Here is a 22,309-nt window from a genome sequence, read left to right as displayed (position 1 = left end):
TCAGGTCACCACCGGGTCACCATCAGGTCACCATCAGGTCACCATCAGGTCACCGCCAGGTCACCATCAGGTCACCACCAGGTCACCGCCGGGTCACCATCAGGTCACCGCCCGGTCACCATCAGGTCACCACCAGGTCACCATTCGGTCACCATGAGGTCACCATCAGGTCACCACCAGGTCACCGCCGGGTCACCATCAGGTCACCATCAGGTCACCATCAGGTCACCGCCGGGTCACCATCAGGTCACCATCAGGTCACCGCCGGGTCACCATCAGGTCACCGCCGGGTCACTGCCAGGTCACCGCAAGGCCACCACCAGGTCACCGCCAGGTCACCATCAGATCAGGTCACCGCCAGGTCACCGCCAGGTCACCGCCGAGTCACCACCAGGTCACCACCAGGTCACCATCAGATCAGGTCACCGCCATGGTCACCACCAGGTCACCGCCAGGACCCGTCTGGACCCGCCAGAGCCCAACGGGTCGGGCTCACATCAGTCTAATGAGCCAGGGGTCAGGGTCAGCGTCAGGGGTCGGGTTCAGTGCCAGGGGTCAGGGGTCAGTGCCAGGGGTCAGCATCAAGGGTCAGTGTCAGGGGTCGGGGGTCAGTGTCAGGGGTCAGTGCCAGGGGTCAGGGGTCAGGGTCAGCATCAGGGGTCAGGGTCAGGGGTCAGCTCCAGTGTTGGAACCACAGTCCAGCAGAGAGCTGCATTCAGAGATGACCCAGCAGCGGAGTGGAGCAGCCGACCCCGTGCTGTCCCGGTCCACGGTTCGAGTCCGGTCTGCGCGATGTCTCAGTGTGAAGACGGAACGTTCCGGAGCTCAGCCCTGGTCTGCACTCTGGCCTCACAGCAGGAAGGTCCCGGGTTTGAGTCCCAGCAGGGGGTCTTCCTGTGGGGGGTTTGCATGTTCTCTAGGTGCGTACTGCGGGTTTCCTTGGGTACCAGTAGAACTGCTCTGGATTCTTCCTTCAAATGGATTATGGGAAAGAACCATGATCCTAACCATAATTCCTGGATAACTATACCCCCCCCCCCCCCCCCCCCCCCCCCGGTGTTCCAGATGAACTCCCCCGGCCAGAACCCCGCCCCGCCCAGCGGGATGTCCCTGTGTCTCGGGGCTCCGCCCCCCCCGGTGTTCCAGATGAACTGGTGTCCCTGTTAACTGGTGACCAGCAGGTGTTGAACCTGAACCTTGTAGAGGTTCTGGTGACGCCGGTTCTCTACAGTCCAGTAAATTCATCAGTTCAGAGTCTTTAGTGAGTCTGATTCTAACATCTGCTGCTTCCAGCATGTTTACAGGAACCGTCACTGGTTACCACGGCAACCAGTTCATCCGTCGCACCGAGCGGCGGTCTGCTGGTAGTCTACCTCCGAGTTCTGTCAACACCCGGCTCCACCTCCTCCAGGGTTTGTTCTCTCTGGGTTTTATTAAAAAGTTTCTCAGCACCGTCCAGCTCGTCTGCTGGTTTTTGACTTTCCTGCTTCCTGTTTCCTGTCACGTCACCACGTTACTACATACCAGGGAACGCCTGGCAGAACCAGTAATCCCTGTCACTGATCCGCGGTCTGAATGACCACCTTCAGAGAACAGGTGAGGACTGATGTCTGCATCTATAACACACACCTGTGTGTGTGTGTGTGTGTGTGTGTGTGTGTGTGTGTGTGTGTGTGTGTGTGTGTGTGTGTGTGTGTGTGTGTGTGTAACTGATCCAGATAATCCGTCTGAAATGCTGTGAAATCACAGCTCCACCTTGCAGTGCTGCAGCCAGAGGTGTCTGGTTACAGGAGTCACGTGCCTGTCAGGCTCCGCCCCCGGCGGCAGCGGCGGCGCGTTCAGGACGAAGGAGCGTCGGCCTCACCCTGCTTCAGCCTGATGGCGTCCAGGTCCACCTCCACGCCCTCCACCTGAGGCCAGGGCACCACGGGCCGGAACTGGTCCTGCAGCGGTCCTCCAGGGGGCGCCGGCCCGTCCTGCAGGCAGAAGCTCGCTTCAGTTCAGGAGAATCAGACCAGCGGAGAACCGCCGAGGACAGAAAACTTCTCAGTGTCTTCACAAAACATCTGTTTCGAAATGAAAACAAGCAGAGAGACTGGACCGTCCCCGAGCGTCTTCACGTCCACAGCTCAAGGATTTCTAGACACACACACACACACACTACTGCTCGCTCTTGGCGGGTTCTGAAGCGGGTTCTGGAGAGCAGCTCGGGGACGGACAGCGGCGTGGAACCGGCAGCCAGCAGGACGTCCAGCTCTCCACATGTCAACATTCCTCAGTTACCCAAGAACGCAGCGCTACACCTGGAGAACCGGTCCCAGAACCGGTCCCAGAACGCTGCTGGAACGGGGAACGTGTCAGGATGAGAACCTCCATCCTGACTCGCCGCTCTTTGGTCTCCCTCACTGTCCCTGAGAGGACAGCAGCTGAGGTGGACTCTTCCTGCTGAGTCCATGCTTCCACCGTGAGAACCTCTGATCAGCAGCTGGGCTCCGGTTCTGTCTGTCCTTCACCCAGGACAGGTGGACGTGTGTCCCGCACCCGGCGAGACACGCGGATGTGTGTCCTGGAGGACAGGTGGCCTCCGGACTGAACCTGACAGGTGGACCGACGTGAGGGACGTGCAGGTGTGCGTCCAGGTGTGCTGCGGAGAGCCCCGGCAGCTGGATCTCCATGGCAACGCGGACCACAAACCCCGAGCGTCCCGGGACGAAGCCACGCCGCCCCGGGCTCGTTCCCGTCACGGAGCTCACCTTCCTCCCGAACGGGCTCTCATCGCGGGGCTTCGGGGACAGCGAGGACCAGAGGACCACCAGGCCGAGGAACGTGCCGACGACGAGCAGACTCCGCAGGAGGAAGCCCACCTTCAGCCGCATGTCCGAGGCGCCGCTCCGGCGGCTGAGCTAGGCTAGGCTAGGCTAGCTCGGCTAGCTAGGCTAATGCTGCTAGCAGCGTCTCCCGGCTGATCGGGGGGCGGAGGGGGGGCGGGGGGGGGGGGCTCTCACGGCGGGCGAATGGATTCAATTAGCGGGACTTCCGCTGAGGTGCGGGGAAGCGGTGGAGCCCCGGTCCCTGCTGGACGGCGGTCTCCCGGTGCTGCCGTGCCGTGCCGTGCCGTGCCTCCCGCTGCGGCGGAGCTGTGTCCGGCTGAGCGTCTTGGAGAAGACTGGCTGCCTCCCAGCGAGCCCCGCGCCAGGCGTGTTTCAGCTAAACATTCCCCCGGGGTGTGTCACACCGACAGCTGCTCGGCGCAACAACAGGTCCGCCTCGCGCGCTATCAGCGGTCATTACGAACCGCAGCGCCACGTCAGGCTGCGAGCAGAGCCGGAAGCGACGGCGGGAGCGGCCGCCATGTTCCCGGGACACCGAGGAGAGAAGCCCCACGTGAACACACCTGGCATCGGTCAGCACGAGCCTCACCCCCCCCCCCCCACCCCCCCCCACCCCCTACCCGCCGATCCACTGCTCCATCATCAGTCCCGCTGTTCACCAGAGCGGGATGGACCGAACCACCGACATCCAGGGGGGTGAAACCTTTTGGACAGTTAAATTAATGATTTATGATGTTATTAATGAAGATTTGAGACTTTTTATGGACATTTCCAAACAAACGGGGGAACCGAAGCCCGAAGCCCACCCACCAGTAACGGCGTCCGCCACGCCTCACACTGTGACAGGGTGTCAAACATAAGCCCCGAGGGCCAAAAGCACGTGTGCGTGTGTGTGTGTGTGTGTGTGTGTGTGTGTGTGCAAGACAGTGTAATATTTCTAAAAATATATAAATGCATCTATTTCCTTTAGGGTTTTTTGGGGGACATTTCATTGTTTCTTGCAATTAAAGATTAAAAATAGATTTGTTTTTATTATTTTCACTAAATGATTTTCAACCTGTACAAGTTTTTGAAAAAGTTTTTCATAAAGTGATAAAGTGATATTTCCACTGTGCACGGAAACAGGCAACACCTGAGCTGTCCAGGCTGTGTGTGTCCAGGCTGTGTGTCCAGGCTGTGTGTCCAGGCTGTGTGTCCAGGCTGTGTGTCCAGGCTGTGTGTCCAGGCTGTGTGTGTCCAGGCTGTGTGTCCAGGCTGTGTGTGTCCAGGCTGTGTGTGTGCACCAGGACCGTCCCTCAGGACCTGCTTCCCAGTCCCATGATCCTTCGGGGAACCTCCAGGACGTGTCCATCCGTCTCCAGCTGCTTCAGGGACCCGGCCCGGTTCAGCCTGAGTGGACCAGAACCAGGAGAACCAGTCAGGACTGAAACGGGACTTTTCTGAAAGGATCCGTGACGTGGAAGGAAGGAGGCGGAGCCAGCATGGAGTCCAGCCCTGACTGGGACTGCTGTGTCCAGGGGGACGGCAAGGGGGACGGCAGGGGGAGCAGGGGGACGGCAGGGGGACGGCAAGGGGACGGCAGGGGGGATGGCAAGGGGGACGGAAAGGGGGACGGCAGGGGGAACAGGGGGACGGCAAGGGGACGGCAGGGGGGATGGCAAGGGGGACGGCAGGGGGACGGCAGAGAGGACGGTAAGGGGGACGGAAGAGGCACGGCAGGGGGAGCAGGGGGACGGCAAGGGGGATGGCAGGGGGATGGCAGGCCGAGCTCCAGTGTCCTGAACGTCTCCGCAGTGCCAGGTGTGAAGACAGAGGACAGAGGACAGCCTGAGCGTCTCGCTCACACAGGACCTTTATTTCTATTTACATGCGGAGACTTCAGAGACAGTCCAGCCTGGACCAACACGTCCAGCAGCCTGGAGTCCAGCCTGGGGGGGGGGGTCCCGCGGCTCTACCGGTGCTCCAGGTAGCGGGTCAGCAGGGGGGGCAGGGGCAGCTGGGGCAGCAGCTTGAGCCGGGACCGTCCAATCACTGTCCTGATGTGGAGACGGCACAGCTGGCAGAGGCTCCGGGGGGAGGCTGCACACACACACACACACACACACACACACACACACACACACACACACACACACACACACACACACACACACACACACACACACACAGAGAACACAGTCTTTACTGCCGCTGTGTGGGACACCCAGGCTGCCCCTCCCCCGACCCGAGGCCGTACCTTCAAACGCCTGCAGCAGCTGCTGCGCTCTGCCACCGGGGGGCGCCACCTCCAGCGGCCGCCGGGCGGCGCCGTCTCGCAGGTTGACGTCGGCTCCGTACTGCAGCAGGGCGGCGGCCTGCTCGGCGCTGTCCTGCCGGACGGCGGCGTGCAGCGGACTGTCATCCCCCCGGCCCACGTTCACCCGAGCCCCTGAACGCAACACGCAGCCGTCAGTACCACCTCCAGGGGGCCCCTGCAGCGCCCTCCAGGGGGCCCCTGCAGCGCCCTCCAGAGGGCCCCTGCAGCGCCCTCCAGAGGGCCCCTGCAGCGCCCTCTCAGGCCCCTGCAGCGCCCTCCAGAGGGCCCCTGCAGCGCCCTCTCAGGCCCCTACAGCGCCCTCCAGGGGGCCCCTGCAGCGCCCTCTCAGGCCCCTGCAGCGCCCTCCAGGGGGCCCCTGCAGCGCCCTCTCAGGCCCCTGCAGCGCCCTCCAGGGGGCCCCTGCAGCGCCCTCCAGAGGGCCCCTGCAGCGCCCTCCAGAGGGCCCCTGCAGCGCCCTCCAGGGGGCCCCTGCAGCGCCCTCCAGGGGGCCCCTGCAGCGCCCTGTCAGGCCCCTGCAGCGCCCTCTAGAGGCTGCAGACTCACCTGTGCGCAGCAGGACCTGGGAGCAGGAGGCGTGGCCGTGCAGACAGCTGACGTAGAGGGCGGAGCCCAGGTGGGGCAGTTCAGAGTCCGGATCTGCCCCATGAGACAGCAGGGACTGCACACACTGACTGTTACCTGGACACACACACACACACACACACACACACACACACACACACACACACAGGCTCAGGTTACATGGGTGTGTCCTTCTGGACCCGGGGCAGCGAACCGCTGATTGGTGGAGACGTCATGGAACCACGTGTTGGGAAACAGAACGGTTCTGAAGCAGATCCACTGGACCGTCTCTGACTCCTCTACAATCCGCCTGACCCCCGTCCACCAGCAGATGGTCTGAGGACCAGGGGCAGGGACAGGGATAGGGACAGGGACAGGGACAGGGACAGGGACAGGGACCGGGGCAGGGACAGGGACAGGGACAGGGACAGGGACCGGGGCAGGGACAGGGACAGGGACAGGGACCGGGGCCGGGACAGGGACCGGGGCCGGGACAGGGACAGGGACAGGGACAGGGACCGGGTCAGGTACAGGGACCGGGTGAAGTACTGAAGTGAATGAATGAACTGAGGGAATGAATGAGTTATTATTGAAGGTGGAGATGAATGTTCAACACAGGAATGAAGGGAAGCAGCACAAAGCCACGTTGGATTAGCGGGATTTGGAGGAGTGAGGAGCCGAAGAATCTGCTGGTGTGTGTTCTGCTCCAGAGCGACACACACACACTGGAAGACCAGGACAGGAGGATCTGGTGCTGTCTGTCCTCCGTTGTCTTCTAGTGTCTCTGAATCGGGGAAGACTGAAGAAGTCCTGTCGTGTGGCGGCTTGAGACTCATCTGCTGGATTAAATCCTCTCGTCTGCTCAGTCACAGGTTTCCTGTGGCGGGACGGAGACGTCCAGACGGAGACGTCCAGACAGAGACGTCCAGACAGAGACTTCCAGACGGAGACGTCCAGACAGAGACGTCCAGACGGAGACGTCCAGACGGAGACCTCCAGAGGTCCAAGCAGAGACGTCCAGAGGTCAGCGGGTCATTTCCCGCAGGAGGACTCAGACCACACCCGGGCCGATCCTGGTTCGATTCCCTGCCAGTCACCCCTGCTGCCCCGGTTGCCCCGCCCCCCGCCGCCCCGCCCCCCGGTGTGTTTACCTCTCTTGCAGGCCTCGTGCAGCGCCGAGGGGAAGTGTGTGTGCGCGGTGTGTGTGTGCGCGCCGCTCTGCAGCAGCAGCTCCAGACACGCCGCGCTGCCGGCGGCGCAGCAGTTGAAGAGCGGCGTGACGCCGTCGATGGTGGCGGCGTTCACCTGCGGCACAGGAGAACCTCAGCAACCCCTCAGGCCTCCCGGCGCCTCTCGGCCCGGAGGAGCACGGCGGCGGCGGCGGCGGCGGCGGCGGCGGCGGCGGCGGCTTACGTTGGCGCCGGCCCGGATCAGCGCCCGGACGCATGCTGCGTGTCCCGACAGGCAGGCTTCGTGCAGCGGCGTCACCTGGTCCATGGTCACGATGTTGGCCTGGTAGCCCTTCAAAACAAAAGCACGGTCACACCACAGACGGCAGAACCAGCAGAACCAGCAGAACCAGCAGAACCTGGAGAACCAGCAGAACCTGGAGAACTGGGAGAACCAGCAGAACCTTGGCTGCACCGTGGAACACAGGTCACATGATGCAAGAAAACCCAAACTCACTGCAACCTCAACAGAACGCCCCGATCCAACGCTGGGTTCCAACGCAAGCATGTGAGTCCCACTAGAACCCTGTAGAACCCACCAGAACCCTGTAGAACCCACTAGAACCCTGTAGAACCCACTAGAACCCTGTAAAACCCACTAGAACCCACCAGAACCCTGTAGAACCCACTAGAACCCTGTAGAACCCACCAGAACCCTGTATAACCCACTAGAACCCACCAGAACCCACCAGAACCCTGTAGAACCCACTAGAACCCTGTAGAACCCACCAGAACCCTGTATAACCCACTAGAACCCTGTAGAACCTACTAGAACCCTATAGAACCCACCAGAACCTTGCAGAACCCACCAGAACCCATTAGAACTCATTAGAACCCATGGTGTTACCTCGGAGGGGGGCTGAGGCAGTGTTACTTCAAAGGGGCAGGGTTACCGGGGGGGGGAGGGCACATTACCCCGGGGGGGGCAGTGTTACCTGGGTGAGCAGGGTGTGCAGAGCCAGCAGTCGACCCTGAGAAGCAGCTTCATGGAGAGGAGAGCGGTCTGCCCAGGACCCTGGACACACACACACACACACACACAGACACACACACACACACACACACACACACACACACACACACACACACACACACACACATTAGTAATGACAGTGAATGGGGCGGGGTCACGGCCAGCGGGGTGGGGGGGCTCCTGGGGAGCGCAGTGTTTCCTCAGACAACACACACTTCCTGTGAGCCCCGGCCACACCCAGTGAGAGGAAAATGCTCTATAAGGGTTCCCAACCCCCGGGGCGTGGACCGGTACCGGTCTGCAAAGAGAACAAGGTTTTATTTTGAAAGAATGTATTTAAATTTCTGAGTGCATTGAGTTCTCTTTCAAACCTCCCTCGGTATCTCACTATGTGAAACGCCCCCCGGCGTGACCCATCATGGAAGCTCCAATGACACCACGTCTGTCATGTGACAGACCAATCATCTCGAGATGCATGGGGCAGCCCGCCCCCCTTATAAGCGGTCCCGGCGCTGCACCCACCATTCTCGCTTTCTTCCACGTGAAGATCATCACTTGGCTCCTCAGCGGTCCTGATTTGGGATTTTCATTTAACTGCTCTTCCGACGCGCCGTCAAGGTAGTCACCGAGCGTGAAATTTCCGACTCAGGATTGACTTCGCTACTTTCGTCACGAGAGTGTGCGTTTTGGTGTCATTAGTTTGACCGTCGAGGTCGGCTATGGCTACCGCTTCCTCGGCTAGCGGCAAGGGAAAGGACGTCGAGTCCCGTCCCTGCCCGGCCTCTTGCGGTTTCACCATTTCAGGGAGAGATCCACATCCTCTCTGCATCGCCTGTATGGGAGTGCAGCAGGCCCAGGCTTCACTCGCGGACTCCGAGTGCTGCCAGCACTGCAGCACTATGCCCACCAGGATCCTGGAGAGGCGCCTCAGGGTCTCGGCCAGTTCAAAGGCCGACCTCTGCCTCTCCGATAGCGCCGCCAAGCCGAAGCGGGCTATTGCTAACTTGGACTGGGCTAACCCCCCGGTTGAGGACTTCCCTCCGCTGTTCGACCAGCTCCTCGACTCGGAGGACGAACACGGAGGGGGGGACGGAGGGGGGGACGGAGAGGAGGACGATGACCTGGACCTCCTTAACGACGACAACGAGGAGGATGACGAGGACGCAATCCTCCCGCCGACTCCGGCATCCTGACCCAGCAGCTCCGTTAGCGGAGGAATCCAACCCATAGACTGGCCCGCGTCACCGGATGACAAATTCTGCCGTCTCGCCCGGTGTCGAAGAAGCAGGTCATGCCCGTCGTCCCAGCGTGCATGAAGGAGATGAAGCGGTTTTGGGATAAACCGTTTCGCCACAGAGTCCCCGTCAAGGGTTACTCCGGCCTGGAAGTGGCTAACAGCGGGGAGTGGGGCCTCGGAGATCCCCCGGTAGTGGAGCAGGCGGTGGCTTCTCACCTTGCCCCCGGCCACCGGTCCATTCTCACCGCGGCCGGCACCACCCTCCCGGAGAAAATGGAGTGCTTCTCCGCCTCCATGTTTCAAAAGATGTACGAATCAGCAGCCCAATCAGTGAACAGCTTAAATGTTGTCACCCTGCTGACAGCCTACCAGGCTGAACTTTTCCAGCAGATGGGGCTCCTCCTGGATAAAGGCTCCCCAAGTCCCAAAATATGGGAGGAGATGTGTGTGGTCACGGACCTCATCCTCCGGGTCTCCAGGGGTGCGGTCCAGGGCTGCGGCCGTGTTATGGGGCTCCGGTGGCAGGAGAGAGAGCGCTCTGGCTGAATCTCTCCAGCCTGTCGGACCAGGAAAAACAGGTCATCATTGATGCTCCCTTCGACCCGTCAAGGGCTAAGGGCTTGTTTGGCGAGGCTGTCACGGCCATGCAGCAGACCAGTGACCTGAGGAAGAAGCAGGGAGAAGCCTTTGATCTCTGCCTTCCTCGCAAGGTTGCCTCTCGCCCCACCCCGCCACCCCGCCAGGGATTCGCGGCTGTGGCGAGAGCGTGCAGCAGCGGCGATAAGGAACCCAGACCGCGCACGTCTGAGCAGCCAGTGTCTCACCAGCGCGGAGCTCAGCAGCAGAAACACTGGCCCAAAAAGTCCTTTGCCGCTGCAGCTGCCGCTCCAGGCACCGATCCAATCCGCCCGTCCCGGCCCCCAGACGGGAAGAAAAAACGGTCGGCCTCGGTGTCGTGGTTCGCGGACACAGAGGCTCAGCAGTCAGCACTCACAGAGATCCCTGCTCTGAGCCCCTCCGGAACAGGTCACATGTTTCCCTCTCCTCCCAAGAAACGGAGGATGGATGTTCTGGACCAATGTTCCGCTCAGCGCTGTGTAACGGCCCCGTTTGGTCTTCCCGTTCACAGACTGAATTATGCACTCGTTCCCCCAGTACACAGTTTCGTTTCCCCCCTTCGTCGCCCCACGGGGACAGTTCTAAGGGAAGTGGAAAGAAGCGCGATATTCACACCAAGCACTTCTCCTGGTTTTTCAATAAAAAAACAAGCTGTCGCAGCCAGGCTCAGTCATAAGGCCGAGGGCGCAGCGAACACTAAACAAAAAGAAAAATCAAGAAGTGCAGGACAGTCTGTCTCCACCAGAGGGCGCAGCTGCTCCATTGTTGAGCTTCAAGCCACCGGGCCCTCTCGCTGTCAAAGCAGAGGAGTGGCGCGCATGCACAGTGAACCACTGGGTGTTTACAACGGTTGCCAGGGGTTACAGGCTGCAGTTCGCTGTGAGGCCGCCCCGCTTCAACGGTGTGCTGACGTCAGAAGCTGCAGGGGAAGCTGCGGAGGCTTTAGAGAGCAAAATATCTTCTCTATTAAGCCGCGGGGCAATTCGCCTTGTACCGGAGGGAGAGAGAAATCAGGGGTTTTATTCCCGGTATTTCCTCATTCCAAAGAAAGGAGGTTCATTGCGTCCGATCCTGGATCTGCAGTTCTTCAATCTACACCTCCGAAAGTACAAATTCAAAATGCTCACGCACAAGGTTCTGTTTCGATCCATTCGTCCAGGTGACTGGTTCACTTCAGTGGATCTGCAGGATGCTTATTTTCATATAAGCATATATCCCACACACAGGAAATATCTCAGGTTTGCGTTCAAGGGAACGGCTTACGAGTATCAGACCCTGCCTTTTGGGCTGTCACTCGCCCCGAGAGTTTTCAGCAAGTGTGTGGAAGCAGCCCTGAACCCGATGCGAGCATCGGGCCTCAGAGTGTTCGCGTATCTGGACGATTTTCTCCCCTGTGCATCCAGCAAAGAGAAATCGGAGAGGGATACGCGGAAGCTGATGGACAGGCTGTACGGCTTGGGGTTCAATATAAACCCCGTAAAGAGCTGTTTGTCTCCCACTCAGAGGATCGAGTGTTTGGGCCTCGAAATAGACTCTGTTTCATTTCGTGGTTTTCTGTCCCATGCTTGAGCGGAGAAATTTCGCCAACATGGCTTTATTTCAGAGAGGAAGTTCAGTGTCATTGCGGGACTGTCTCCGGCTGTCAGGGCTGATGGCGTCATCGATATCTGTTGTTCCGCATGGGCTGCTGAAAATAAGGGATTTTCAGCGCTGGATATCCTCCCTGCATCGGACGCACGGCGTCACCTCAGGCATATGGTGAGGGTTTCCCCGGAATGCCTCCTGGCTCTCCGTCACTGGAGGGACCCGGAGATATTCTCAACCGGCGTCCCGTTGGGAGCGGTTATGATGAGGAAGACAGTTACAACCGATGCCTCGTTAACGGGGTGGGGAGCGGTTTTCGAGGGGAGGTCAGTGAACGGGACCTGGCCCCCAACGCTCCGTCAGGCTCATATAAACTACTTGGAGCCGCTGGCTGTGTTCCTTCTGGGAAAATGTCATGTCCTGGTCAGAGCGGACAACACGACAGCAGTGGCCTACATAAACAGGGACGGAGGCACTCGCTCTGTGAAATTACACAGACTGGCTCAGAGTCTGTTATTATGGAGCAGCGAACACCTGTTGTCACTGCGCGCAGCGCATCTTCCGGGGGCACTGAACAGCGAGGCAGATTTACTCTCCAGGGGAAATCCCTTGTACGGGGAGTGGAGACTGAATCAATCAATGGGGCGACAGTAGCTCAGTTGGTAGAGCGGGTTGTCTTATAACCGGAAGGTTGGCGGTTCGATCCCCGCTCCCGCAGGCGTAAAACTGGCGTTGTGTCCTTGGGCAAGACACTTCACCCACCTTGCCTAGTATGAAAGTTGTGAGAGTGAATGGTTGGAGGGGCCGATGGCGCAGATTGGCAGCCTCGCTTCCGTCAGTCTGCCCCAGGGCAGACTGTGGCTACAGCAGTAGCTTACCACCACCGAGTACGGTGTGAAAGGGTGATGTGATATTGCAGTGTGAAGCACTTTGGGCTCTGTCATGCAGGGTAAAAAGCGCTATACAAGTGTAGTCCATTTATCAATCAATTTATTTATTTTTGTATAGCCCAGTATCACAACAACAGTTGCCTCAGAGGCTTCAAGATGTTACATTGGTTGGTAAAAATAAAAACAGTGAATAAGCATAATGTTAATATGTCAGATTCACAGTAAGGAGACAAAACGAAGCAACCACCACCTTAGACCCTCACATCCGGCAAGAAAAAAATCCAGAAACCCAGTGGGAAAAGAAGAAATCCCTCTCCCAGGGACGGACAGCTTTGGCAACAGCTAGCATGAGACAATAAGAAGTAAAGCCTAGGACTATGTTGAGGACAGTCCGTTAGACGGTCCAGCACAAGAACCACGGATCCCAGACGTAGAACCGAAGCCAGTCCGCGGGCACAGCACCGACAGGAGTGTCCTCCCGGTCCGGACGGAACCCCGAGGTGCTTTTCCGGGTGTGGGAGAGATTCAGCCGAGCGTCCGTAGATCTCTTCGCATTGCACGAAAACGCGCAGTGTCCCCTGTTCTTCTCATTACGAGACAGGGACGCGCCACTGGGGGCGGACGCGTTTGCGCACCCGTGGCCAAAAGCGCTGCTGTATGCTTTTCCCCCTCTCTATCTCATCACTCCAACGCTGATCAGAGTGAAAGAGCAGTAGCTTTCATTAATCCTGATAGCTCTTTACTGGCCCAGCAGGCCGTGGATGGCGGAGCTGATACAGCTCGTACACGGCCAGCCATGGCCGTCACCGTTACGCACGGACCCGGTGTCGCAAGCGTGCGGGCAGATTTTTCATCCGAACCCCGAATGTCTAGCTCTCTGGGCTTGGTTCGTGAGAGGGTGAATTTACAGGAGTCCAGTCTCCCGTCGAGGGTGATTGAGACTGTTCGGTGCGCAAGAGCACCTGCCACGCGATCATTATATGACAATAAATGGCGCGTGTTTGAAAAATGGTGTGAGACTAAAGTTATCATTCCGTTTCAGTGTTCTGTCCCGGAGGTGTTGTGCTTCTTGCAGGACTTACTGGATGGTAATAAAGCTTTTTTGACCATTAAGGTCTATTTGGCCGCTATTTCAGCGTGTCACGTGGGCTTTGGAGGTGCGCCTGTCAGGCAGCATCCTCTAATTAGGAGGTTTATGAAGGCAGCGCGTCGGCTGCGTCCCATGAGTAAACACCCGGTCCCGTCATGGGATTTACCCACGGTTCTGGAGGTGCTCACAGGATTGCCCTTTGAGCCATTAGAATGTGCAGATTTAAGAGTGCTCTCTCTTAAAACTATCCTGCTGCTGTCTTTAACGTCAGCTAGATGGATAGGTGAGTTACAGGCTTTGTCTGTGCACGCCTCCTGCCTTCAATTCTCCCCAGACTATGGGAAGGTTACGTTGCGTCCTAACCCGACATTTGTGCCAAAGGTTAGTGATTCTGCATACAGCTGTTCCACGCTTGAGCTGCTCGCTTTTCACCCACCGCCATTTGCAGGGGAGGATCAGCGATGGCTCAATTTCCTTTGTCCTGAGAGCGTTACGCATCTACATGGACAGGACTAAGGGATTTCGTAGGAGCAACCAGCTCTTCATATCGTGGGCTCCCTTTCATAAGGGGAGGGCCCTGACTTGCCAGCACCTGTCACACTGGGTGGTGGAGGCTATAATCTTGGCGTATGAAAGTCGTGGTTTGCAGCCCCCAGAGAGGCTGCGGGCCCACTCCACCAGGGGCATGGCCACCTCGTGGGCCCTGTTTAAGGGCACATCTGTGAGGGATATTTGTGCCGCTGCCAGCTGGGCGTCCTCACACACATTCATCCAATATTACAGGCTGGACGTGACCGAGACATCTCTGGCTCATTCAGTCCTGGCTGTGGGTACATCTTAATTGCGTGCTAGCCCTAGGGGAAGGTTGAGGGTGTCGACCCATCGCGGGTCGCGGCTTTGTGGGCTTCGGAGCATGCAAATCCGGGAGTGGGCTATATCTCCCATAGTGAGATACCGAGGGAGGTTTGAAAGAGAACGTTAGGTTACGTGAGTAACCCCGGTTCTCTGATAACTGAGTGAGGTATCTCACAACACTGCCCTACTTGCATCAGTGGGGTGGAAGAATTACGCTTGAGAATGGGGGGTGCAGCGCGGGGGCCGCTTATAAGGGGGGCGGGCCACCCCATGCATCTCGAGATGATTGGTCTGTCACATGACAGACGTGGTGTCATTGGAGCTTCCATGATCGGTCACGCCAGGAGGCGTTTCCCATAGCGAGATACCTCACTCGGTTATCAGAGAACCGGGGTTACGTGAGTAACCTAACGTTTTATTTTGAAAAGCGATCGGCTTCCGCCAGCATGTCTCCTCTTTGTTTAACTGTCAGTGTTATCAAACCCTGGTTCGAGGTTTTCCACGCCGCCCAACGCGTTGCTTCACAGCAGTCCGTAGTGCGAAACCCTCCGGACATTTAATCACTGACTTCTCTGCAAGAAATGGGACTGATCACACTACTGCCACCCTGTGGCTGAAGGAAGATCTGTTCTCCAGCAGCGGTTCCTCTTTATGCGTCATGGTCTGCTCTTCAACACCGCTAGAAAATTCCAAAGGAATTTTTACTTTGTGCCTGCCAGCTGCTGCCAGCAGCAGTGGAACATTCCAGAATCTGTGTCTCATGTTCCCTGAGCTCAGCCACGACAGAGTCAGCAAGTTAAAAAGAATTGAACATTTTGCAAAAAAAAATCTGATGAAATTTTTTTGAAAAGTTGTGAAAAAAAGCTGAAAAAAAACCCAACAAGCTGAAAAAGATGAAAAAGTTGGAAAAAAGCTTAAACATTAAAAAAACAAAAAAACAAAAAAAAAACTGAAAAAAAGCTTAAAGGAGTCATATTCTGCAAAATTCACTTTAAAAAGGAGTCTTTACAGTCGTATCACCTCCCAGAGCCTCTGTGTGAGCCCCAGGAGTGAAACATTCAGTCACCTCCCTCAATTGCGCACTCCACTTTTAAGGAAATACAGACTTAAACACGCCATTCTGAAATCTTCCTCTTGACGACGTCAACAAGAGGAACACCACTCCCCCCCGGAAGAGGATCCAGCCTTTGGGGGCCCGGATCGGTGGTTATAGTAGTATGTGTTGTAGCCTCATTAAGACGTTCAAATTTGAAAACTGTCTTTTTCCTCCTTGTCTCGCTACACCACATTTTTGAAAATGAAACTGAAACTTAAAGGAATACTCCGAAGATTTTGGACCCACGCCCTATCCCGATCATTCACAGAGTGAGATAAGCTCATAAATACCTTTCTTGTGTCCATTTGTCCAGCCGCGAGCTGTTAGCATCGTAGTTAGCTTAGCTCAGCTACGGCAGGCGAAGAGGAGGCAGAGCCAGACTGAGAAAGTGGACAAAATCCTCCTTCCAGTGGTCCTTGTGCAGGTCTGTGTATCAAAATGCTATTTTAAGGGATTGAAAAGAAAACACATCTTTTAAAAAGTATTATAACCATTCGGATTTACTTTGCGTGCTAACACGCCGTCCCCTGGACCACTGGAAGGAGGATTTTGTCCACTTTCTCAGTCTGGCTCTGCCTCCTCTTCACCTGCCGTAGTTGAGCTAAGCTAACTACGATGCTAACAGCTGCTAGCCAGGCACTGGACCAACGAACACAAAAAAGGTATTTATGAGCTTATCTCACTTTGTAAATGATCGGGATAGGGCGTGGGTCCAAAATCTTCGGAGTATTCTTTTAAGCTGAACCGGTCGAGGAGACGTGCCTGTGACTGTGCCCCCTCCTCCCGTGGGAGGGAGTGGGCGTGGCCAGATGCGTTCAAGTGCATCCTGTAAAGTAGGCTGTGAAAATCAGGCTGTTCTGAGGAGGGCTCCTCAGAGCCACTTTTTAGACCCTCAAACTCCGAACATAGGATGAATTTCGGGCGAACAAACTTATACACTATGTTTTTGGGCTTCTGTGACCGATATGACGTGACTGAAAAATAGCATAATAGGTCCGCTTTAAAAATTTGAAATAGTTGAAAACAGCTGCAAACTAGAATGTGGCCCTTAGAGAGCGCAGACCTCCACCACAGCTCAAATCAGTCACCAACAACAAGAAGAACACCAGATGTAAATATAACTAAGCAGATGGAAACAAAGCCTGTCATGAAGTTAAGACGTAGTACTGAGGCCCTCTGCTGGACAGATACAGTACTACACTGGACAAATGAAAGTCGTCACCCTAAGGGAACTCAGCAGTAAACAAAACAACACAGTGACGGACATGCAGAGATGCAGAACAAAGGAAACAAACAGTCCAACATCGGGTGAAATCACTTACAGACGAAGCTCTGATCAAGTTTTGAAGAGAAGCCAACTTGTGGCGATTTTGTTGTGCCGCTGCGCGACTGTGTGAAACAGGTTCGACTAGGAACTAAAACTAAAGTTCTGCTGGGCGGTACACCCTATCTCTCAATGATAAAGAATCCTTTAAAACACATTCCTGGATCCAGACAGTGATCCGGATCATCACCAGAATTTAATGGATTGTAAGTTAGCCCAAGACCCACCTTTCCACAAAGTCTCATTGCAATCCGTCCATTAATTTTCCCATAATGTTGCCAACAGACCAACCAACAAACCAACCAACCAACAAACCAACCAACCAACCAACCAACCAACCAACCGACGTGATTCCATAACCTCCTGGCGGAGGTAAAAAGTTTAAAGAAGCAGAAAAGCATCACTGAAAAACCGCCAAGACCGAGAGAGCTCCGGCGGCAACGCAAAGCTCCTGACCAATCAGGGAGCAGGCAGCACAATGGGTGTGTCTGTCGCCATGGAGACCAGCTGCTCAGCAGCCATGGCAGTGAATCAGCACTTTTTCATTCAGTTTGTACTGTTGAAGGAATGTGGTTCCTCGAGAACCTAGAGGTGAAACTGAAACACGTTCTTCGCTGTGAGCGTCAGAAGCCTTTCGTGAAACGATCCTGAAACGTTCCTGCCTGGAGGGTCGTCCACACGGCCGGGATCCGTCGTAAATATCAGCCAAATCAGGATTCAGGAGGAAACGAGTCTCTTAACGCTCTGCTGTCCTCAAACAGAAGAGCTGCAGAGAACCGCTGGAGACACACCAGAGGAAGCCTGGGGGGCTCAGCATGGGGGGGCTCAGCGTGGGGGGGCTCACCATGGGGGGACTCACCGTGGGGGGCTCAGCATGGGGGGGCTCAGCGTGGGGGGGCTCAGCATGGGGGGGCTCACCATGGGGGGGCTCACTACAGGGGCTCAGGATGGGGGGGCTCACCGTGGGGGGGCTCACCATGGGGGGGCTCACCATGGGGGGGCTCAGCTTGGGGGGGCTCAGCATGGGGGGGCTCAGCGTGGGGGGGCTCACCGTGGGGGGGGCTCACCATGGGGGGGCTCAGCATGGGGGGGCTCACTACAGGGGCTCACCGTGGGGGGGCTCACCACAGGGGCTCAGCATGGGGGGGCTCACCGTGGGGGGGCTCACCATGGGGGGGCTCACCATGGGGGGGGGCTCAACATGGGGGGGCTCAGCATGGGGGGGCTCACTACAGGGGCTCAGCATGGGGGGGCTCAGTACAGGGGCTCACCGTGGGGGGGCTCACTACAGGGGCTCAGCATGGGGAGGCTCACCGTGGGGGGGCTCACCATGGGGGGGCTCACCATGGGCGGCTCACTATGGGGGGGCTCACCCTGGGGGGCCTCACCATGGGCGGCTCACTATGGGGGGGCTCACCCTGGGGGGGCTCACCATGGGGGGCTCACCATGGCGGGCTCACCATGGGGGGGCTCACCATGGGGGGCTCACCATGGGGGGGCTCACCCTGGGGGGGCTCAGCATGGGGGGCTCACTTCAGGGGGCTCACCATGGCGGGCTCAACATTGGGGGGCTCACCATGGGGGGCTCACCATGGGGGGGCTCACCCTGGGGGGGCTCACCATGGGGGGGCTCACCATGGGGGGCTCACCATGGGGGGCTCACCATGCAATGCTCAGAACGTCAGGACTAAAATCTTAAAATTGAAAAGTGCGATTTCAAAATAAAAGTTTTTCTTTTCACTCTGCGGCCCGGTACCAAATGATCTGCGGCCTGGTGCGGGTCCACCACCCGGCACTTGAGGCTCAGTGTTCTAGATAAAGTGGTAGAACCAAAGTTCCAGTTCTGAGTTTGAAAGGCAGACGTCACATCTGGAAACATCTGCATGGAGGAGGAGGCGGAACGTCTGAGCGCTCGGTGGAACCGGTTCCAGATGGACCCAAACCAGACCCGGGCCCACCTGAGCCCGACCTAAACCGGACCTAAACCGGACCTAAACTGGACCTGAGCCTGACCTGTAAGATCCGGTGGAGTCCTGGTCAGGACGTTTGTCTCCACACCACCACGTACCCATGTCTCCGTCCCCCCACGGCACGTCCAGCCACCGGTAGACGTAGGACATTCCCAGACCTGGTCCCGGCCGTGCTGTCCATGTGCTCGGTGTGGCCGGATCACCTTCCCCCGGAAACACGCTCTAAAAATACACGCTAACTAGCTTAGCGGCGAGCTGCGGGACGGTCTCCGGTCCTGAGTCTGTCCGTCTCGGAGCACGTCCCCCTGAGCTTCGCTCCCTGCGCGGCACAGCCGAGCGGCCATGTTGGAAAGGTCACAGCTGCAGCTGTGTGTGTGTGTGTGTGTGTGTGTGTGTGTGTGTGTGTGTGTGTGTGTGTGTGTGTGTGTGTGTGTGTGTCCCGGCGTCTACTTCCTCAAAGTGTCAGGACTTGTTGAGGACAGTGAGACACTCAGGACGCCATCTTTAGCTGCTAGCTAGCTAGCATCAGCAGCTAAACGGCTGTAACGTGTTTCTGTTTGCTCGTTTCTCGGTTTGAGCTCTGAGGAAACGGCGTCCGACAGGCGGAGAGCAACTGAAACAGCGTTCGGTCCAGGAAGGCCAGTCCGAGTCCAAGTCCACGTGACCGAGGACATTTTATTTCTGGACTTCGCTTTTGGTTCTATCAGCGTCTTCAAAAGTCATAAAAGTGAATGAATGACATTTCCAGACGAGCGTTGATCACCCTGGAGAAGTCTGAAAGTTTGTCGCCATAAACTCTTTATCTGCGTGTTGTTTCCTGGTCTCCTCCAGACCGACTCGTTTGCAGCACTGATGTAAAAACGGCGAGGAACGTTTCCTGATCCGGACGTCTCCTGAAAGCAAATCAGCAGGACGTGAAGCAAATCAGAATCTGACGTGAAATCGGCGTCAGATTCTGTTCATTGCAGCGGGAACCCTGGACCGCTGCAGAACCCTGAACCTTGACCTGTGCCGGGACGCTTTACAGCCCGGTCCTCAGACCGGCGCACGTTTATGATCCGAGTCTCAGAACAGGAAGTCGGTGGTCTGGCCTGGAGCCAGTCCACTTCCTCGGCCTCTGCTCTGGGTTTCCTGCAGGAAGCTTTAAGCTCGTCAAACAGTCCTGAGAGCAGAACCGCCAGAACCGTCACAACTGAGACAAACCCGGATGAAGGACCGGTTCCTGCTCTCCGCCCAGCTCCAAGACCTCCGAACGGCCTCTTTCAAAACATAAAGGAACAGTGATGTCGACTGACTGGGTCCGGGTCTGGGTCCGGGTCCGGGTCCGGGTCTGGGTCCGGGTCTGGGTCCCGGTCTGGGTCTGGGTCCGGGTCCGGGTCTGGGTCTGGGTCCGGGTCCCGGTCCCGGTCTGGGTCTGCCTGTAGCAAGTGGGCAGTCTGGGTCCGGGTCTGGGTCTGGGTCTGGGTCCTGGTCTGGGTCTGCCTGTAGCAAGTGGGCAGTCTGGGTCCGGGTCTGGGTCCGGGTCTGGGTCCGGGTCTGGGTCCCGGTCTGGGTCTGGGTCCTGGTCTGGGTCTGGGTCTGGGTCCGGGTCTGGGTCTGGGTCCGGGTCTGGGTCCCGGTCTGGGTCCGGGTCTGGGTCCCGGTCTGGGTCTGGGTCCGGGTCCCGGTCTGGGTCCGGGTCCGGGTCCGGGTCCGGGTCTGGGTCCGGGTCCGGGTCCGGGTCTGGGTCTGGGTCCCGGTCTGGGTCTGGGTCTGCCTGTAGCAAGTGGGCGGTCTGGGTCTGGGTCCGGGTCCGGATCTGGCTCTGGACTCACAGGGTGTCTCCATGGATCCTTCTGACCGGAATGAACTAGTCCCAGGTCCATGGAGGCCAGCAGGGGGCGTGGCCACTGAGCCGGCCTGCAGGTGACCTTTCACCTCGACCGGCGGCCGAGAAGTCTCCGGGCAGCTCTGTGTTCTCCACGCTGCTGGCGGGAAACGTCTGGAGCTCCTGGACTCCCGAGCGGCCTCCTGGGTCTGCAGTCGGACAGACACCGGGCGCCGAGAAAAAGAGCACTGTGAAGCAGACCGGGCTCTGGCCTTCACCGACTGTCATAAAACTCTCCGCTCGCTGGGAACATAAGAAGAATAAACACATTTTCCCAGCGAGTGGCGAGAGAGAGAGCACTGTTACTTCAGAACAACAGACCAACAACAGACCAACAACAGGCCAACAACAGGCCAACAACAGACCAACAACAGGCCAACATCAGACCAACAACAGACCAACATCAGACCAACAACAGGCCAACAACAGGCCAACAACAGACCAACAACAGACCAGCAACAGGCCAACAACAGACCAACAACAGACCAACATCAGAACAACAACAGGCCAACAACAGACCAACAACAGGCCAACAACAGGCCAACATCAGACCAACAACAGACCAACATCAGACCAAAAACAGGCCAACAACAGACCAGCAACAGGCCAACAACAGACCAACAACAGGCCAACAACAGGCCAGCAACAGGCCAACAACAGGCCAACAACAGGCCAACATCAGACCAACAACAGACCAACATCAGACCAAAAACAGGCCAACAACAGACCAGCAACAGGCCAACAACAGACCAACAACAGGCCAACAACAGGCCAACAACAGGCCAGCAACAGGCCAACAACAGACCAACAACAGGCCAACAACAGACTAGCAACAGGCCAGCAACAGGCCAACAACAGACCAACAACAGGCCAACAACAGGCCAACAACAGACCAACAACAGACCAACAACAGACCAACAACAGGCCAACAACAGGCCAACAACAGACCAACAACAGGCCAACCATCTGGACAAGGCTTCACCCCACAGTCTCCATGGAAACGGCTGAAGACTGTTTTCAGAATGGAGTCTGAACCCGGACCGGGTTCTTCTCCTCTGGACCAGAACCATCTGCTGATGAGGCCACTTCATTCTGATGACGTAATATTCCAAGATGGCGGCCGGCGGTCCGCGGTCCGGCTGGTACGGAGACGGTTTATTTACCGGCAGGTTAGAAGAATCGGATCGACGGAGCAGAACAGGCAGGACGTCTTCACCGAGAAAAACTGTTTACTTCCTGGAGACGCCAGAACATCACGGCCGAACCGACCAATCAGAACGCAGCACAGACCCCGGCGGTGTCCAATCAGAACGCTGCACAGACCCCGGCGGTGTCCAATCAGAACGCAGCACAGACCCCGGCGGTGTCCAATCAGAACGCAGCACAGACCCCGGCGGTGTCCAATCAGAACGCTGCACAGACCCCGGCGGTGTCCAATCAGAACGCAGCACAGACCCCGGCGGTGTCCAATCAGAACGCAGCACAGACCCCGGCGGTGTCCAAACTGCTGAGTCTGGAGGACCCAGAGTCCGTCCTGGTTCCTGTGTTGAACCTTCTCTCAGCCTGAACAGCTGGAGAACAGCACTGAGACCCGGAACATCTGGAACCCGAGGAGAACCTCTGCAGTGAGGCACAGGCACCTGCAGAATCCCCCCCCCCCCCCCCGGTAACAGCCCCGGAGCTCAGCACCGACCTTGGCTGGTCAGGATGCCCCAGCACGCCCTCTTCCTCTCCGGGCCGAGCTTGAGCGGCGGGCCGGGCTCCGCGCTCCTTTTCCGGGAAACCTCCGGGACGGAGCCGGGACCGACCTCCTTCATGATCCCGACCAGAGTGCGCAGTGAGCGGCCAGGAGGGGGGGGGGGGGGGG

General features: G+C 57.5%; 2 protein-coding genes across 4 annotated transcripts in view; both read right to left on the bottom strand.

Moving 5' to 3' along the window:
- The window catches only part of galnt7 (UDP-N-acetyl-alpha-D-galactosamine: polypeptide N-acetylgalactosaminyltransferase 7), a 32,886-nt gene extending 29,513 nt beyond the window's left edge, over positions 1–3,373 (bottom strand). Inside the window, exons 1-2 of one of the 2 annotated variants that reach the window (XM_030094294.1) lie at positions 2,754–3,373; positions 1,865–1,976 (exon numbers count right to left, since the gene is read on the bottom strand). In XM_030094294.1, the coding sequence (XP_029950154.1) occupies positions 1,865–1,976; positions 2,754–2,876 (235 nt within the window). In that variant the 5' untranslated portion in view covers positions 2,877–3,373. The remainder of the gene's footprint in view (positions 1–1,864; positions 1,977–2,753) is intronic. The other variant, XM_030094293.1, reaches the window with a different exon arrangement.
- A 509-nt stretch (positions 3,374–3,882) lies between these two features.
- Positions 3,883–22,281, bottom strand: LOC115390441 (ankyrin repeat and SOCS box protein 5-like). 2 transcript variants are annotated; one of them, XR_003931678.1, is made up of 8 exons: positions 22,136–22,281; positions 7,874–7,953; positions 7,123–7,230; positions 6,861–7,014; positions 5,692–5,826; positions 5,068–5,259; positions 4,699–4,910; positions 3,883–4,220 (listed from the first exon to the last, which is right to left on the bottom strand). XR_003931678.1 is itself a non-coding variant. In XM_030094316.1 (7 exons), exons 1-7 carry the CDS (start codon positions 22,257–22,259, stop codon positions 4,783–4,785), a joined length of 921 nt encoding a protein of 306 aa, XP_029950176.1. In that variant the 5' UTR covers positions 22,260–22,281; the 3' UTR covers positions 4,518–4,782. The 2 variants fall into 2 exon arrangements, 1 of the variants encoding a protein (XP_029950176.1); XM_030094316.1 differs by lacking the exon at positions 3,883–4,220 and having other exon boundaries at positions 4,518–4,910.
- Between the last annotated feature and the right edge of the window lie 28 nt (positions 22,282–22,309).

The sequence above is a fragment of the Salarias fasciatus genome, chromosome 6, assembly GCF_902148845.1.
Source record: "Salarias fasciatus chromosome 6, fSalaFa1.1, whole genome shotgun sequence".
NCBI classification, from domain to species: Eukaryota; Metazoa; Chordata; class Actinopteri; order Blenniiformes; family Blenniidae; genus Salarias; species Salarias fasciatus.
Note: the sequence above shows the minus strand (reverse complement) of the source record. Positions and strands in the feature narration are given on the sequence as shown.